The 19,353-nt window shown below is 39.7% G+C and overlaps 1 protein-coding gene across 4 annotated transcripts in view; it reads right to left on the minus strand.

The window, feature by feature from the left end:
- Ccnt2 (cyclin T2) overlaps window positions 1-19,353 on the minus strand; it is a 39,975-nt gene that overhangs the window by 11,967 nt on the left and 8,655 nt on the right. For 3 of the 4 annotated variants that reach the window (XR_607234.2, XM_008832453.2, XM_008832455.2), the window contains exons 3-5: window positions 4,936-5,064; window positions 3,048-3,108; window positions 914-976 (exon numbers count right to left, since the gene is read on the minus strand). Coding sequence is in view for 2 of the 4 variants with exons in the window: in XM_008832453.2 (XP_008830675.1) it covers window positions 914-976; window positions 3,048-3,108; window positions 4,936-5,064 (253 nt within the window). In the remaining 2 variants the exon portion in view is untranslated. Of the gene's footprint in view, window positions 1-913; window positions 977-3,047; window positions 3,109-4,935; window positions 5,065-19,353 lie in introns of those variants that run through there. The other variant, XM_029563235.1, reaches the window with a different exon arrangement.

Consider the following 19,353-nt stretch of genomic DNA (forward strand, 5'->3'; position numbering starts at 1 on the left):
CCAGCCTGGTCTACATAGTGAGTTCCAGGACAGGTGGGGCTATAGCGAGACCCTGTTTCAAAAAGACCAAAACCCCCCAACCTCCCCCAACCAAAAACCAACCGGAACAATGAGAAAAACCTGTGGGTAAGAGAATGAAACCACAAGACTGCATCTTCAAAAAGAGCAACAAGCAGTCAGTCCTCCTGGGCCCAAGCTGCTGACATAAACAATCCAAAGGGGAGCCAGAAGAGAGACGACAGCAGCAAACCTGTGGAAGGTTTCTGGTGCCACAACAGCTGGAGGGTTCCTGAACATCAAGAGAATTCTGCGTCTTACTCCTGTTTATACAGGCTAACAGCCACCGAGAGCATATAAAATGCTTCTTAAATTTTCTCCATTATTACAGAAAAGAAGCAGTTTTTAGTAATGCTGCAGATCTTTATAAAAAAATTTCAATCTTATTTAAATGAACACAGACAAACTAAAAAAAAGAAATCTGCTAAAAAAGGCAACTTTTATCTGAAAGATGTTGGTCTCAAAATTCTTACTGTAATCACTTTTCAGGAAGTCAATTAAAATTTGATATAAATCAGAAATTATGTTCTGTTATTTATGGATTAATCTATGTATGTATGGACTAATATGAACAAGTAAATCAGTCAGAGGTAGGGTGACCTGCTAATACATGGAAGTCCTCCACCTTTTTAGTGAACTGAGACTCTCATCTAAGTTGAAAATGAAGCCTAATGCACTGGCCACAAATAGAAACAGAAGACTAGGATGATGCAGAACACAGAAAGTTGTGTTTCAAAATGACATTTATTCCTTTAATAAAACCCGATAAAATGCTAGAAGCACACAACAGCATCCAAGCAAATCACAGAGGAGAAAGGCATCCATGCTCACCCTAGACAGTTTAAGAACCACTCACCTCTTACTAACTGGGTGCATTTCACCACATCTGTGTGTGGGTGTTCAATGGTGATCTCAAAACCTGAAATGAAAGGCATTTTTTCCCAACTACTTACCACTACAATACTTGCCTGAACAATGCCACTCACCACACAACCATAAATGTCTAATAATTCTTCATTAAGAGAAATCCAAAGCCAACATTAAAGCTTCTCATCGCTGACATGCGGCATTACCCTCCAGAAACGAAAACTAGTTTCTTATGTCTCAACAGGAAAACAGACAGTTATTTAAACATCAAAGATGACTTGATTCAAAATTCAGAATTTTAACTCATCTGGGAATTATGCTCAAATCATGGCAAATAACTATTACCATGGCTGCACAGCTTATGTATTATGTCTCTTAATATTAAAAATCTTGGCTTCAGAAGATGTGGAAAAAAATTTCATAAATGTAACTGTTGGGAACAGCAGTAGCAAAGAACTTTAAATGATATAGCCCTCTTCATTTTGTATCTCAATTAGCTCAGCTACATCTCATTAATACTAGAATCAGTGACAAATGAGCCATGTAGCTCTCACAATTTTTTAAAGTAACTTTCTAAAATCAAAGGCAAAATGTTACAAAGTTTTTACGGAAGGACCAATCAGCTTAGGTATAGTAGGGTTTCTACTTTTATTAAAAGAGAAGGTTCTATCTAATGTCTTTAGAATAATGAGTAAAAGTCTAAAAAATGAGTAATCAGGATTTATAAAGTTGTGTGGCTTATTTACATTTCCCCTATAATCGACTAGCAAAATTACAATTTATTTAAACAAAGCAAGATACCTATTTTCTAATGTTCTCTTAAAATACTGCTCATTCATTCTCCATGTTTAAAAGAATGTATCAAAAGCTGGGCTAGAGAGATGGGTCAGTTGTTAGGAGCGCTGGCTACTTTTGCAGAGGACCTGGGTTCCTTGTCTAGCATGGTGGCTAACAACCTTCCATAACTCCAGTTCCAGGGGATCTGACACATCTTTCTTCTGACCTGTGAGGGTACTGCTCGCACATGGTAGAACTGGATTTGAAAGTAATATACTCTCACTTTTATTTTTGTATGTTTTAATGAAACTTAAAAAAATTTTATTTATTATTGTTTATTTTGTGTGTATGGGTGTATTGCCTGCATGTATGTAAGTGCACCTGTGTTGTGCAATGCCTGAGGAGGTCAGAAGAGGGTGTTGGATCCCCTGGAACTGGCGTTTCGGATGGCTGTAAGCCACCATGTGTGTGCTGGGAATTGAAGCTGGATCCTCTGGAGGGCAGCCAGTGCTCTTAACTGCTGAGCCATCTGTCCAGCCCCTTTAATAAAACTTTTAAGCTGTACTTAGATTTCTATTTAACATCTGGGAATGGAGTAATGAGTGAAATAAAGACAATGCATTAAGGAAGACATTATTCCATATCTTCATGATGGAAGTGTAACAGGTAAGAAAATTTTGTCTAAGCTTATGGAGGAGTTCAGAGGCCTACGGATTTAATCTCTGATCTCCCCAGAGTTTGTATTTATCTGACCACAACCTCCTAAGTTCTTCTCCAAGATACACTTAACTTCAGGTAAGTCATTACATTTTTAGGCCTCACTTCTCACATTAGCAATATGAAAGACTGAAGATATTCATTTAAATAATTACTATAGGTGCTGGAGAGATGGCTCAGCAGTTAAGAGCACTGACTGCTCTTTTAGAGGACCCAGGTTTGATTCCCAGTATCCACATGGCAGCCAACAACTGTCTGTAACTCCAGTTCCAGGGGATCCAATGCTTTTTTCTGACCTCCACGGACACTGCACAACATGGGCGCACTTACACATGTACAGGCAATACACCCATACATATAAAATAAAAATAATATGTAAAATATTTAAATAATTACTGCCATGTTAAAGCTGGCAAGGACTGTAGCCCTGTGTTCACATTACTAGCTCTGTGCAACAAGAGCAAAGGGAGCAGAGAGTGCCCACAGTGAATCCTAAGACATCAGAGAGGTCATTCTTCGTCAAGTGAAGAAACCAGTTTTAAAACTTTCTTCAATAATAAAAATTATTGTAGGAATTTTTATTTAGAAACTGTATTAAAGAACACCAAAAGACTGATATAAGCACATACCTAGTGTTTGTAGCATTATGGTTTCAAGTAAAACCAATTCTTGAGTCTGCTGAAGGTAAGCCTGCCAGATAAAAATGATATTAAAATGTTAAGAATAAATATAATACTATCAGCCCTGGATTGTTCTATCTCATGAGATTTAAAAGAATGATTACAAAAGAATCCCAGTTGCTTGTAAATAAGAGGCAAAGAAACTGAGAAACACTACCCGTGACAAGTCTAATCTGAATCACTAACACAAGAGATGAAAATAAAGGTAAAAAAAAAAAAGAGCTAAAGATAATAGTATGAAGTGGCCTAGGTTAACATCTCAAGTCTGCCCAGCACAAATTTACTTAGGCACTGCTACTTTCAGACAAAGAAGCATCAAGCCAAGGGAGAACACTTAACTCAAGCCTGCCTTTTAAGAGAAGGTTTATCAAGTACCAAAACATCTCATTCATGCCAGTGAGTTATTTTTAGAATTAACTTCCCTAGGAAAAAGAAAACCTTAAGTCCCAAGATTAATGTCATCAACATGTCTCAAAGACATAATTGTCAGAAAACTTTTCCCCTAAATTTCAAGAGCCAACTGATCCCACTTTCACAATGCTCTGAGAAGAAAGGACATAGAAGCTTTTCTGCTACATTAGTCTTAGAATCTTGGTAATTGCTCAGGTAAGAAGGAAATAATCACATATAAGATGGACATGGTGGCTATACTTCTAACCCCAGTTAGTCCTTGGGAAGCTGAGACAGAAGGACTGCAAACCTGAAGGCAGCCTGGGTTCTACTGAGAGTAAGACATATACATACTCATTATTTTTGTGAAGGAACACTGCTAAAGCCAGAGAATAAAAGCATCTTTCATTTTATTTATGCCCCATCTTGAAGGTTAATGAGCTGATTTTTAACACTAATTTGCACTCATTAGAAACAACTGAGTTGGTAAAGTTAATAGGAACTGAAAAAATTATCAGTAAAAAACCACAAATTACTTATTGGCTAATGTGTACATTGATATTTCACTCCTTTAAAACCACTATCAAGGGGGCTGGAGAGATGGCTCAGTGGTTAAGAGCACTGACTGCTCTTGCAGAGGACCGGGGTTTGATTCCCAGCACCCACATGGAGGCTATGAACTGTCCTTAACTCCAGTTCCAGGGGAATCCAAAGCCCTCTTCTGACCTCCGCAGCACTGCATGACACGGGTGCACTCACACACATGCAGGCAATATACTAATACACATAAAATTAAAAAACAAGAAACCTCCCCAAAACCCCACTATCAATGCTGAAACTTGTCATACTTCTGTCACAGCTTAAACTTCTGGACTTTAAACTTGACCTAAATCCAACAGGTAGTCATTCAGTGGGTAAATTATTTACCTTTAAGAATGCTAGAAAAATGATTTCAACAGCATTTTAATTGTCTATTCCTTCTGCTAACAATTTCATTGGAGTTATTCATCTTCTGGTCTCAAGCACACCTACCAACAAGTGACAGAACCTATCTTCTACAGGAATTATAGGTGTGCTGTGAAGTCATTAAATGTGCAACTCTGAATCAAAGTAGTGTGATTCAAAACCTTATATAATTCAGGATGATATGTAAATTCATCAGCATAGATCAAACATTCCTGCTAGATGATCTCTGGAATGTCTGAAGTGGCAAAAAAAAAAAAAAAAGCAGCATGTGGAAGGCACCAGTAACTGAATACAGATTTTTAAAAAAAATCTAGGATTTCCCTGTAGCCCCAGCTGGCCTCACTCCCGGAGAGATCTGCCTGCTTGCCTCTGCCTCCCAAATGCTAGGATTAAAGGCATGTGCTACCATGCCTGGTTTAAAGTGTATCATAAAAGTTTCAAATTTATAAGGGAAATCAAAAAAATTTCAGTTTTTACATACATCACATTTTGTATCCAGCAGTGGCTCTAGGGGATGAAGACAAGCATGTGCTACTTTGATAACATGTTCAAGTTTTCGAGCCTGTTCTTCCACTTTTGCAGCCAAAAACAATGCAGTAGGTGATATTATCTGTGGAAAAGATTTTAAAAATTAGTCACTTTAGAGCAAATACATTTTAGGAATAACCTCTACTTTTTTTTTTTTTTTTTTTTTTTTTTGGTCTTTTTTGAGACAGGGTCTCCCTGTAGTCCCAGCTGTCTTAGAACTCATTATGTAGACCAGGCTGAACTCACAGAGATCCACCTGCCTCTGCCTCCCAACTGCTGGGACTACAGGTGTGTGTCACCAAGCTGGACCAGTAAGGGGTGTGTGCAGGCAAAGAAAGGACTATATTACTGTTATGATATGTTGGGCTATGGCAAGACTGATCTAAGAGCTGTCCCATTCTTTTGGTGCTACAAATGGAACCCAGGGATTTGCACATGCTATGTCACTGAGAAATTTAACTTTCTGTCTTCCTTTTTTAACAGATTTAGCAATGTGTGCTGTATACCAATTTTAGTGACACTGATGTTAATAAAGTCTTGTACCTCAGCACCACTGGACCAGTCACAATCTAAAAAAGTTCTTATATAATTATTCATTAAATAGAATTTGTCTCAAAACAAAATGAGCTTTACTTGTTTTTCAAGTATAATATAGGGGGACCCGATTTTGATTTTGACTAAGTGAGAAAAGTTTAATATTAACATGCATACAGTGGAAGTAAGGAAAAAAATAGTTCCATCAAAGTAATACCATCGCTTTGAAAGAATTAAAAACAGGTCAAGCATACCATATTCTGCCTCTTCAGGCACAGCTGCTACTATCTAGTACTCATGTTAAGTCCAGCACCAATTTACTAAGTGGCTAAGAGCCACACTATCTTATTTAAGGAGCAGAAAAAAAGAATCCACAGGCAAGAGAAAAGAATTCTGAAAATGAACTTGCTACCTACTATCTTCACTACAGTAATAGAAGCAGCTAAAAAACTAGGGGATAAACAGGTAATTTCTAAATGCTAAGATTCAGCTATCTATTGTTCAAAAGGTGAACACCTGCATCTGTTATTTGGGGATCAATCACAACACAGAAATAAAGTCAAATGGGAGGTGGGGAAAAGAGAGGCACAAACCTCAACATTTGTTCTGTTAGTGTTAAGGAGAAATTATTGGTAGAGGGAAGGCGGATCCTTTCTTGAGAGCTTTGAGACCAACAGGAAACCCACACTGGATTGTGGATCTGAAAGGGATTTTTCTCTAGTTTAACAGCATTATTAGCAGGAGAGCAAGTGAAAGATAAATGACTGAGAAGTCATTTCTGTAGCAAAAAAGCTAAAAAAGAAAAAAAAAGAAATAAAAGAAATTTTATTTATTATTTTTATTTTATGAGTGTATTGTCGGCATGTATGTGAGTGAGTGCCCCGTGTTGTACAATGCTGCGGGGATCAGAAGAAGACTTCGGATGCCCCTGGAACTGGAGTTAAGGATGGTTCACAGCCGCCATGTGGGTGCTGGAAATCAAACCCAGGTCCTCTGCAAGAGCAGTCAGCGCTCTTAGCCTCTGAGCCATCTCTCCAGCCCAAGAAAAATTTTTAAAAGATAGGGTCTCACAGTGTTGCCCTGTCTGCCCTGAAACTCACAGAGATCCACTGGCCTTTGCCTTCTGAGTGCAGGGACTGACGGTGTGTGCCACCACACCTAGCCTTGCAGCAGAAATTTATTTAAATAAATAAAATGAACTAGATTTCCATTACAGTTTGGGTGGTCCCTCATAGGTCCATGTAGGAACATAGGCCTAGTATTTGGGATTGTACCATTAAGTATCATGTCACTGGAGGCAAGTAGTTTGCCTGCCTTGATGTCTGGCCTGCCAGAATTCCAAAGCAGTGGCAACAGAAACATAAAAGCTTTCCTCTTTAAAGTTAATTACCTTAGGTCTTCTGTTACAGTAACAGCTAATTAATACTTTTCTCAACAACCAGAAGTAATGGTAAGGTAAAGTTAAAGAATTTCAAACTTTTTTCCTCCTCAAAATTGAGCATCAGAAAGATTAGAAAATTTAAGAATGCTCAAGAGTAAATTAGTCCGTAATCAGCTAAAGCACGGACCAACTCATTCATCTGCACTCCCATTGTCTATCACTGTGTAGCTGCTGGCCAGTGTTTGCTGAGCCTATGATGTACTTAGCCATAGGTAAAGGCACCAATACCAAATTCCAAGTACTCCAGATGCCACACTGAAAATCCATGAACCAAGTTCATGAAAGAAATTAAAGAAGCACCGCCGGTGCTAGCCGGCCAAGACGGACAGTACCTGAAAGGGGGAGTGAGGATTGAAAGAAAAAACAAGAGACAGAGAAAAGATACTTCGGAGGTCTGTCAGTAGAGACTGCAGCCCCAGTTTATTTTAGCTCCGCCTTTTTATACAGAAGAACATCAGAGATCTTAACTCAATTAGTTTCAACAGCTGTTTTTCCCACCTGTATCTGAGGGTCAAGGAGCGGTCAAATACTTGTTGTAAGCGCCACCATATAAACACATTCCTCCTGACTTGGCAGATTAGGTACTGGTGTGCAAAGCACAAACTCAGTAAACAAGCCTGCCACAGCTCAATGTACATAATGGATTAATAGCTCCCAACAAAACAATAAAACAAAGACCAGTGCTTTCCTACAATCTCTCATTTCTGACCTTGCTCATGCCTAAGAGGGAACAGCTAACCTAGCCCTCCTATGCTAACACTATCAAAGAGGAAAGCAGAAGGCTCAAGTCAAGAGCCAAAGCAGATTGAAATTAAATGAGAACTAATGATTCCAAAGTTCTACAGCTACTTTATAACGTGAAGCATACAACGAGTGAGGCAGGGATCTTCAGGTAGATTCCTGGTTTGGTTACCCACTCTACTCACAGAAATCTTTTTGTTCCCTGTAAACAGCTCAATTTGTCCTGTGTAGTATAAGATTAATACCTGGCACTCCTCCAAAGACCTTGGAAAATACACAAACTCCATGCACACTTCCTTCACTATCCCTGCAAACATCCTATCTCACCAGGGCTACAAAAAACAACCCCAAACACCTTTGTAGAGAGGTACTTGGGAAACAGCCGTATGAAGCTTTAATTTTAAGGATTACTAAGAAAAGCGATCACACCAGGTACTACTGCTTTGGGTGTGGAAGACTGACTGTTGGGCAGCTTCGAAGAATTCCTGACTCTTTACGTAACAGAAGCACTGCTAGCTGGTCTGCTGTGTTCAAAGCTGAGCATAATTTTGAAGGCTGCCAACATTCTCTGGCACATGTAAACTTGATTTAAAACCAAAGAATTCACACCATTATTAGAGAAGGACAGTTTGGTTCTTGTGACCAAACAAAAAAGATTCTGTTCACTGGGGAGGGACATGTAGGATCTTAGTACCTAGTTTAATAACTTTCTCAAATTTTAAGAGAAAGTTACATCTCCCTGTGCCTGACAGTGTTTTACCATGTAGCCGTGGCTGGCCTGGAACTCAATGAGATTCAGAAGCCTCTGCCTCCTGAGTGCTGGAATTAAAAGCTTGGGCCACCATGCTACATTCTTTTCCCATCTCCCTTTTTGAATGTTATATTCTCAAACCAAGACAAACTTCTTCAGCAATGCACCATACAAATATTGAAGATTGGGGTAGAGGTGATGAAGTCAGCTGTGGCCAAGTAGCTGGACTGCCTCACTGTAACCCTGATTGATACACAACTAGCACAGGCAAATGATTCTCTCTGTGGCTCAGTTTTCGTGTGCATAAAACTGGAGAAACTGTGCCCGCATATAAAGCTGTGGTAAAAATTCAATGAATTAATGTATGTAAGGCACCTAGGATAGTAGACCACAGGTAAACAACAAATATTATCACTATGTTGAGAAATCAAACAATTGTGCACTGTTAGTACTGCTCTTAAGCAAAAAAAAAAAAAAAAAAAAAAAAAAAAAAAAAAAAAAAAAAAAAAAATCAACAAGCGTACTCCTTTCGCCCCTTGGCCTATTCCTTTATGTGTTTTCATTCCTACCTCTTGATCTGACTCCCTTCCTTCTCCATCTGCTCTCTTCCTGCCCACTCCTAGCTGCTGTCTCCCCTTTCTGCCATGATGCCCTCACTGCTGACATTCTTCACTCCAATGCTGGCTTCCACCTTGATAGTTGGAGGCAAGGTCAGTTGAATTAACAGAAGGCTGGGGTAATTGTTACATCACCAAGATGGATGTAATCACTCGGTTTCAAATAACTGTTTGGTCCTCCATCCTTTTAGTACTCTTGGTGTGCATGAATGCCGTAACTAGTCATAGCTGTTTTATTACTGGCAACTGGAATTCGACAGACTGAGACAAGTCCCAAGAAGCCCAGTTTACACATTTGCTAGTACATTATCAGTAGGTTGACTCTATTGTCTGTGCTGTATCTTTAGGGTCTCAGAGCAGGAAAGACATTCTTCTCCATCCTTTAACCCCACACATTTCCCCATCTCCCTGACAGCCAACTAAGACCACGGTAACAAATTTTAGTGCCTTTTAAGGAGGCTTCATTAGTAAATATCCACCTAGCTCTAGTCACAGCTAAAAATTTGGAAATTATTTGCTGAAGTAAAGTGGTAAAATAGGCAAAGTGGTAAGGGCACACTGAAAAGTTTCAGAGTAAGGGAAGAAATAGATCTTCAATACTGACAAAGACAAGGGAGGTATGCCCCATAGTAACAAAAACACTGGAATAAATAAAAACACCCATTTGTTGTAGGAAAGATCACCACACCTGAACCAACTGAACCTAAGTTCTAGGACAGCATTAAAAGGTGGTTCATAGCCCTACTTCACTGAAAGCACTGGCATTAGAGAAAGCATTGTTTACTCAACCTGAAATTTTAGTTTTTTCATGCATATAAATCTGCATGGAATACTGTCACAAGAAAATTCATATGGACTTTAAAAATCTTCAGATTGGATGTTATCTGGCATCTAATTACATTAAAAAGATGGTTTAATAAATATCAAAAATATTATTCAGGGGGAGATAGCTCAGTGGTTAAGAGCACTGACTGTTCTTGCAGGAGCCGGGTTCAATTCCTAGCACCCACATGGCGGCTACCAAACCATCCTTAACTTCAGTTCCAGGGGACTCAAGCCCTCTTCTGACCTCCGCAGCATTGCAAGACACAAATATGCAGGCAATACACTCGTACACATAAAATAAAAATTAAAAAAAATTATTCAATATTGCTGAAAAGTAGTACTGCCAAGAGAATAAGAACTGATGTCTACAGATTGAGCACTATAAAAAATATGTTGAATGTTATAGAATCTGGCATCTGAACAGTCATCTATTGGGGAATACCTCAGACCTGAGCACTATGAATGTGTTTCTAAGAAAAAAAAAAAAGCCCCCAAATTCATCAATTTAAAATTTAATGTTCATAAACACATGGGGCTGGAAAGATGGCTCAGCAGTTAAGAGCACTGGCTGCTCTAGCAGGACCCAGATTTGGTTTCCAGAAACCATATGGAGGCTAACCACCCTAAGTAACTCCAGTTCCAGGGGATCTGATGCCCTCTTTTGGCTTCTGTAAGCACTGCATGCATGGGCACATTTACATACAGGCAGGCAAAATACTCATACACATAAAATAAAAATACTTCCAGTGGCTTATTGTGAAAATAGCAGTGAGCTCTCCAAACTCACCCACAGATCCAAAGTGACCCCACCAAAATCTCAACTTACTACAAAGCTGCATTAATGACTATGTGTCAGTGGCTTAAAAGCAGATGAAACACACCAGAAACAGCAGATTGTACCAGGACAACTGTCCTTTGCATCATATACAATAATGAACTCAAAATGTGTCAAAGACTTAAATGGAAGAGCCAAATCTATAAAACTCTTACTCACCTAAATAAATAAATTACAATCTTAGATTAGGCAGGGTGCTCTCCAAAGTGACATAAACATCACAGATGACAAAAGAAAAAAATAAACTGAATGTTTGTATTACAAAAAATACTGTCAAGAAAGAAAAAAGCAGAACATACTCAGTGTACACACACACACACACACACACACACGCGTGCACGCGTACATACATACAAAACCCTAGACATTTGTAAGTTGGAAAGGGTGTAGAGATAATGGAACCCTCATACACTGTGGGAAGGTAAAATGGTATGGCTACTTTAGTTTGGTAGTTCTTTGAAACGTTTTTAAAAAAGCTATCCAAGATATGAAGCCTAGAATAACACACAATGCAGAAAAAAAACTTGTACTTGAGTGTTCATAGCATTACCCAGAAATCTGACAAATGGAATCAATCCAAATGTTCATCTCATGATAAATGGGTGAAAGTACAGCCACATGACGGAAGGAATGAAGATCTAACAGCACTGTACCATGGATGGATCTTATATATATATAAAAAATTACAAATCTATAAACAGAAATTAACAGCACTTGCCAGAGTTGTAAAAAGAAAAGGGACTGACAAGCAACCTTGACAAGGCGCATAGTTTCTTTTGTGGGTAGGTGAATACTGCACACTCCAATTGTGGTGATGATGGTACAGAACACAACTTTTGGGGACTGGAGAGATGGCTCAGTGGTTAAGAGCACTGACTGCTCTTGCAGGAGACCTGGGTTCGAGTCCCAAAACTCACATGGCAGCTAACAACTATCTCTAACTCCGGTTCCAGGGGATCCAATACCTTCTTCTGGCCTCCATAGTCACTGCATGACACGGGTGCACTTACGCACATGCAGGCTAAACACTCATACACATAAAATAGTTTTTTAAAAGAGGGTCAACACAGAGGAAACATTTCCTCCACGCTTCCAAGTGAAGCCAGCTACCACAAAGGTCAAGCAGGACCTTTGACTTATCTTCACATAGCTGGAACTGGTAAAAGAAAGGAGCCAGGGGCTCCTCCCAAGCCCATGTGACCCCTGAGGAACAAACAGATCCTCCAACGACCTTAAGAGTAAAAATAAATTGTTTTATTTGGGCCAACTGTATGGTCTTAAACACCCAAAAGGAAAAGTAGAACCAAAGATTAAAGTGATCAGTATATTTCTTTAAAGAGTTCAAGGGATTACACTTCCCAGACATTAGGCTTAAGTCCATATAAAATGTTATTTAGACAATTATTTCTCATTGATGATTTTGTTTCTAATCAGAAAGTACTGCTCAGATGTAAGACTTCAAATCTTGGTCTGTGATACTGTATGCCCATCTGTAGCTAAGGGAGACAACCCACTATTGTTCTAAAATGATGGCTAAATTTGTTTTCTCCCCCTATCTAGAAGCCTTTGAGAAGGAACTGACACTGATTCTAGCCACTCCAACAGCTATCAAAGTGCCTGAAAACAAATCCTGAATCCATCACTCTCAAGTCCAGCCTTGGCAGACAAAAGAAAAATGAGGAAGAAGCAAACAGAGGGATGCTTTTGGAAACTCTTGTCAAGAAATTCCAATGGACTCTGATATGAACATTTGAAATTTGCCCTGTTCTGACCTTTTTCTGGTTCCCTGTCTAGAACTTGTAATGCTAACTACTCTTGCCTTTATTTCTTCACATCTCCTAGGCACCAGTCAAGGACTTCTACAGTTAAGAGCTATGCAAGTTGGGCCGGACGTGGTGGTGCACGCCTTTAGTCCCAGGACTCGGGAGGCAGAGGCAGGTGGATTTTCTAAGAGTTCCAAGTTCAGCCTCAAAAAGACAAAAAAAAAAAAAAAAAAAAAAAAAAAAAAAAGTTATGCAATTTGGGAGTCTTACAGATAGACCCATGAAGGGGTACCCCAACTGCCCCACCCTATGTCCCTGTTCAGCATGGAAAAAGCCAGAGTGGTCTGTGTCCCAATTCCCCATAGGCAATTTGGCTAACCTCTTCAGAGGATGGTGTGCTAAGAATAGAAGGTAAAAATTGGCTAGACAGTTACAGTAAAAAGACCCCAAAGAAAAGAAAGTAGCCAGTTTCTTGGCTAAAAGTCAAAATATCCTTGGGCCTCTTAGTAACATACTGTTCCAAAGGCCAAAAATGTCAAAAGTACTTGGGAGTTCTTATCTAAGAGTAGCAAAAAGCCCCATAAAAAAAGAAAAGAGTACACAAAGTTGTCAGGAAAAAGTGATGGGGAGATATGGGAGGAGTTGGAGGGGAGGGAGTGGGCAAGGATTTGATCAAAACACCTTATATACATGTATAAAATTCTCAATAATTTTTTTTAAAAGTTAAAAAATAAATAGAAGTCCAAAAAAAGAAAAAAGAAATCTGCAGGTAATGTATGAAATAGAGAGTGTTATTCTAAGTGATGTAACACAATCACAGAAAAGCAAGCAATGTACGGTCTCCTACACGTGAGTTTATAAATTCTGATGTAACACCAAGAGCCAGGAAAAAGGAAAGGATATATGGAAGTAAAGGAAAAGAAAAGAACCTGAACGGGGGATAGTAGGGAGCAGATGTCACTAGGGGGGAGGTGGGGAAAATGGGATTATTGACAGGGAGCAGAGAAGGGAGGGACATGCAAGGGGCCATGACGTGGGGGAGGGAGGGAGGGAAGTCAGGAGAGGGAGGCCAGATGGGAAGAAAAAAAAAAAAAAAAACCAAAACGAAACCTAGAGGGAAATTTGTCCTTTAAACTCCATGAGAAATGCACATACAGTGTCTGAACATTAATGCATATGTATACCTGGGACTGCTTGGCAAGGAACATAGTGCCAGACAGAAGAGACCTCCCTGTGGGTGATTGGTGAAGATGGTCCAGGAGACTCCTAAAATAACACAGGCTATTGCCAAACCTCTTGGTTATCACCCAGAACCAGTAGATAAGATGGTATTGTTAAAGACAGGTCATACTTCAGATACAGGACTTGCAACAACGGAGCAGGAACTGACCTGGAAGCCTTCTAACTCAAGTTTGGCTACCATAATGCTAGATGACAATATGCAAACTGCCAAGGGAGAAAAATAACCAATGGTCCAAAGTTGGGCGTGGTGGTGCCTTTAATCCCAGTACTTGGAAGGCAGAGGCAAGCAAATCTGTGAGCTCCAGGCCAATCTGGTCTACACAGTGAGTTCCAGGCCAGCTGTGGTAACAGGGAGACCCTGTCTCACAACCCAGCCCTAAATCCTAATAACCATAATGACAAACATAGAAAACTACCTCTATTGGTACAGTAGTGGCACTATTATCTGGGGGGCAATCAACAGCTATGTAATAGGACTTAAAAGCCCACTCAATGGGAGGGAACTCATGGGTGGCACTGTAAACTCAGCCAAATACACATGGCAGGAGTACATAGATCCTAGAGAAAACCCTATCTCTTTCATATCTCAAGACAAATGAAACTTCTCACTGTATGCTAAATATCAATCCTTGTATTTACACTGAAGCATACTGTACACCACTCATCAAAGCAGCTTCTTTTTGCAACAGATGGAGGCTACTGCAGAATTGCACATCTGGTCAGACATAGAGAACATATGTCTAAGTGATGCCCAGTACTAGTGATACATCTACAGTTGAACCTCTACAATTAAGGCTCATAGAACACAGCAGAACAAGGGGTAGAGAGAAAACTAATGCATCCCTCAACTCTCACCAGTAAAGCTTCTTTTAAACAACAAAGTGCAATGCACAGAGAAGGTCACAACTGGCCATGTTTTAAAGAATAAGACACTGTAGAGTGTAGGACTCCTATATGGAACCTCATCCACTCATGGTTCAGGGACCATTGCAGAAGAGGGGGTGGAAAGATTGTTAAGAGCCTGGGCTGGTTCATGAACACAGGGAAGCAGAGGTTTTCAGGTCACTGTAAGCTTGCATATGTGAACTTGTGGCACTAAACACAAAACCCATGTCAACTCGATTAAACAAGGGCCCAAAGGGGAGGAGAGAAATAGGTGGTGGGCCAGCACTAGACTGAGACCTATTGGAGACTGACTGCTGCTGGGTGAGGGAGAGTACGACTTACAAGCTATCACTAGATGGGCTGACTAGACTCCAGTGGACACATTTACACTGAGGGACATTTGGGTACAAATGCCTGAATGAATAGGACTTAACATGTATGGGGGAATACATTAAGGTCCAGTGGGGGGATGGGGGAAGTGGTTCAAATAGATTAAGAACTGTTGTATGAAATTACAAAAGCTCAATAAAAAATATAAAAGTCAAAAATTTAAAAAAACCCAGACCATTAGATTTCTTATTTATTTCATGCCTATGAGTGCTTTGCTTGCATGTGCATGGTGGGCACACAGTGCTGGTGGAGGCCAGAAGAGGCTGTCAGAGCCCCTGGAATGGAGTTACAGCAGGTTGTGAGCTACCATGTGGGTGCTGGGAACCAAACCTGGGTCTTCTTCAAGAGCAGCCAGTGCTCTTAACTGTTGAGTCATCTCTCCAGTCCCTTAAGATTTCATTTAAATGGCTAGGGCAACACAAAATAACTACTTGCCCACCTTGGGATAGGGGCTTCAGAAAAACCTGGCAGCCTCTGAGTTCTTATAACATTTAAAGACTATCTCCAAATCCTCAGAAGTTCCTCTCCTTGCCCTCTTAGCTATTTTTCCCCTAAGTACAAATCTCTACCAGTTTTCATTATCTTCAGATTTTTTTTTTATTTCCATGTATTTTTATCCATGCAGCTAACAGCTGTCTGTAACTCCAGTTCCAGGGGATCCGATGGCCTCTTCTGTCCTCCGAGGGCATTGTATGACACGGTACATGCAAGCAATACACACATACACATAAAATAAAAATAATAAAATATTAAAAAAATAAGTAAAATTGATTCTGATGTATTTATCTCAATAACCAAAAATCAATAATAAAAAGTATTAGAAGTCTGTATTTCTGCCACATTAGGGGCTTCAAAATGTGACAGTGACACTCTCTAAATTTAGATATTATTTCAACAAGGTAAAATACAAGTCTACCAAAACAAAAGCTGTGCTTAACAGGAAATTATTTCACAATACTTCAGTCCTGAAATTAAAATCTGTCACAAAATCATGTCTGTGTGTGGTGGTGTACACCTTTAATTCCATCACTCAGGAAGCAGAAGTAGGTGCATCTGTGGGTTCCAGGTCAGCCAGGGCTACACAGTGAGACCCTATCTCAAGCCAGCCACCCACCCATCCATCCATCCATCCATCCATCCATCCATCCATCCATCCATCCATCCATCCATCCATCCATCCATCATAGGCCAGTTTCTCAGTGTACTAAATACATTTCACAGGCTAATTTGACACTTCTAGTTAGCCTATCATGCCTCCCCATCTCCCCAGCTCCAATCTGGGAAGACACAATCAACATTTACCAGTATAACCCCCTATGCCAAAACCAAAACCCCCAAAACAGCTCAAGTTGACAACATGCCACTAGTCATATCCACACTAGAGAAGTTCAAAGCAATCCTCTAAGTAATTTTATTCTCTCCTGCTAGAATTTATGTCCCTAAGGGAAGGAACTATTTATGCCTTATGTGTTTAGGAAGAAAATGAATCCCATCTTTGCTTGTCACAATGCTATGAACTCAATCTGTACAACACTAGTCCAACTGTCATGTAAATAGATAGTATGCTATTACTAACCACAAGCCACTAGCTTTTCTTTTTTATTAGTGTATAGTCTCAGCATAATAACTTCATATTTCAAATGTTGATACTAGGGGTTGGAGAGATGGCTTTGAAGACTCAAGTTCAATTCCCAGCACACATGGCAGCTAACAACTATCCTTAACTCCAATTCCAAGAGATAGGATGCCCCCTTCTGGCCTCCACATATCTTACACATAAAATAAAAATAATTATCCCCTAGAACATGTTATATATTCAATACAATATAAAATGGTTTGAATAGATTTTCATCTAGCAAGAAGTCCCTTGCTAGGAGCTAGAGTTTTGATTTTGGGCTACCGAGCCTCCAGACCCGTGAGCCAATAATTTCTGTACATTATAAATTACCCAGTCATAAGCACTCTGCTATCGCAGCATAAAACTGTAAGAATTATTTCTTCACTGGGGGTGGGTGCTTCTCAGTATTAGAACAGTTTCCTGGCATTCATAAGGTCCTCAGTTCAATCTTTAGCATCCCCTTAGAATAATTTCTTAATTCTCGGACACATGGCCTAAGCCACCATAGAAACATGTTATTAAAACTAAAGATCTCGGGCTGGAGAGATGGCTCAGTTGTTAAGAGCACTGACTGCTCTTGTAGAGGACCTGGGTTCGATTCCCAGCACCCACATGGTGGTTAACAACCATCTGTAACTCCAGTTCTAGGGGATCTGACACCCTCCTCTGATCTCTGTGGGCAATGCAAGATGAGGGTGCATTTACACACATGCAGGCGATAAACTCATACACATAAAATTTAAAAAAGACTAAAGATCTGTGATTCGGTCACTGCATGCCATCAGTCAACATGCCTATAGTTAGATAATGAGCATCTTATTTTAAAGACACTTAATAATTTATGGGATATATTTTAGCATGGTTTTTGGAACCATTTTGAGGAAATCATTGAAGCATGTCATATGCTTTATAATGCACATTAATAAACAATTTTCCAGATAGATTATTCCTGTTTAACAGAACAAACTTCAAGTGATTTGTTAAACAACTAGACACGGTGGTGCATGCCTGCAATCCTACCACTAGAGAGGTAGGCTGAGGATAAGCTGAACTAGCAAGGCAAAAATTTCATATTCCTAGGATTTACACCTTTTAAGTAAATTCAAATGATAGCCTATTGCAGTGTTGAGTGGAAATGAAGGTATCAAAGGGGCTTAGTAGGAGCCTTTCATGACACACTTGTTGGAAGATAGTGGCAAAAGCCATACCAAATCCTGCAGAAAGACAAGCTAGCAAAATGAAAGCCTTACAAGTACTTGTAACCAAAGCACAGGACACGTGCCTAGGAAATCTCAAGTACAAGAGGAGGACAGAACAAGTTGCTTCTGTAGCCACAATGCCTAGCATCTGGGTAGCAAGAAGCCAAAGAGGAATGAGGTACAACTGGTCTCATTGCAGAAAAACCTCAGAAGAGCTGACAGATAATACACTGGAAATCATGACAGGCCAATCTGAGAACAAGAGTTTTGCAAGTAAACACAAAGGCCAACAGCAAGTTTCAAAGGTTGAGGATAAGACCTAGGAGGGTTTGAAACTGATCTCCCTAGGCTCCCTTATGGGGTTCTATGCTGAAGAAAAACCTCTGGGAACAAAGAACAATTGGCTGGAGAGACAAGGCAAAGACAAGAAAATAAGGAGGGGTAAAGCTGACACAATGACTACAAGAAAATAAAAGAAAAAGAGCTGTGAAATTAGAAGGGCCACTCTGCAGCAATTATGATTATAAAGGTCAGGAAAGCTAATCCTCAAAAAAATGAGTAACAGGAGTATTTTGTTCATGTAAAGCCACTTATAAAACTAGAAACGCTGTGCCTCAACAAAGTTACATTGAAAAGAATTACTTAAAAAAAAAAATCAGCTGGGTGTGGTGGTACAGCACTTGGGTGGGAGACAGGTGGATCTCTGCGAGCTCAGACCAGCCAAGTCTACATAGTGAGTCTGAGGCCAAATGGGCCTACAGGGAAACCCTATCTCAAAAAAAAAAAAACCAAAAAAGAAAAATAAAAACAACAAAAAAGCACCAACACCAGCAACAAAACACCCAAACCCACAAACAGCAAGGTCTTGAATAATTGCTCACTAACTATGTTCACAGCAACATTATCTGCAATAGATAAAAGGTAGAAACAGCTCAAGTGCACAGTGATGGATGAATGGAAAAATGTAAAATAGATTATTATTCTGGCTTAAAAATGAACTTCTGACACATGCTAAGACATGAACTGAATAGCATTATACTAAACAAAGTAACTCAGAAAAGGATGTATGAGGGACTGGAGAGATAGCTCAGTGGTTAAGAGCACTGACTGCTCTTGCAGAGGACCTGGGTTCAATTCCCATCCGTAACTCCAGTTCTGGGGGAATCCAATGCCTTCTTCTGACCTCCGTGGGCACTGCATGACACAGGTGCACTTACACACATGCAGGCAAGACACTCATACACATAAAATAAAAATAATAAATATTTTAAAAAGTGTGATTAAAAATTTTTTTTTATTATTTTATGTGTGTGAGTGTAATGCCTGCATGTATGTTAAATGTACCCATTTCATGCAATGCCCACAGGTCAGAAGAGGACATTAGATCCCCTGGAAGGGGAATTACAAACAGCTGTTAACTGCTATGTGGATGGCAGGAACTGAACCCAGGTCCTCTGCAAAAGCAGCCAGTTCTCTTAACTACTGAGACATGTCTGGAGCCTTGTATAGTTCCATTTTTAAGAGCAAATA

The sequence above is a fragment of the Nannospalax galili genome, unplaced genomic scaffold (genome assembly GCF_000622305.1).
Source record: "Nannospalax galili isolate Female #2095 unplaced genomic scaffold, S.galili_v1.0 scaffold995, whole genome shotgun sequence".
Lineage (NCBI taxonomy): Eukaryota > Metazoa > Chordata > Mammalia > Rodentia > Spalacidae > Nannospalax > Nannospalax galili.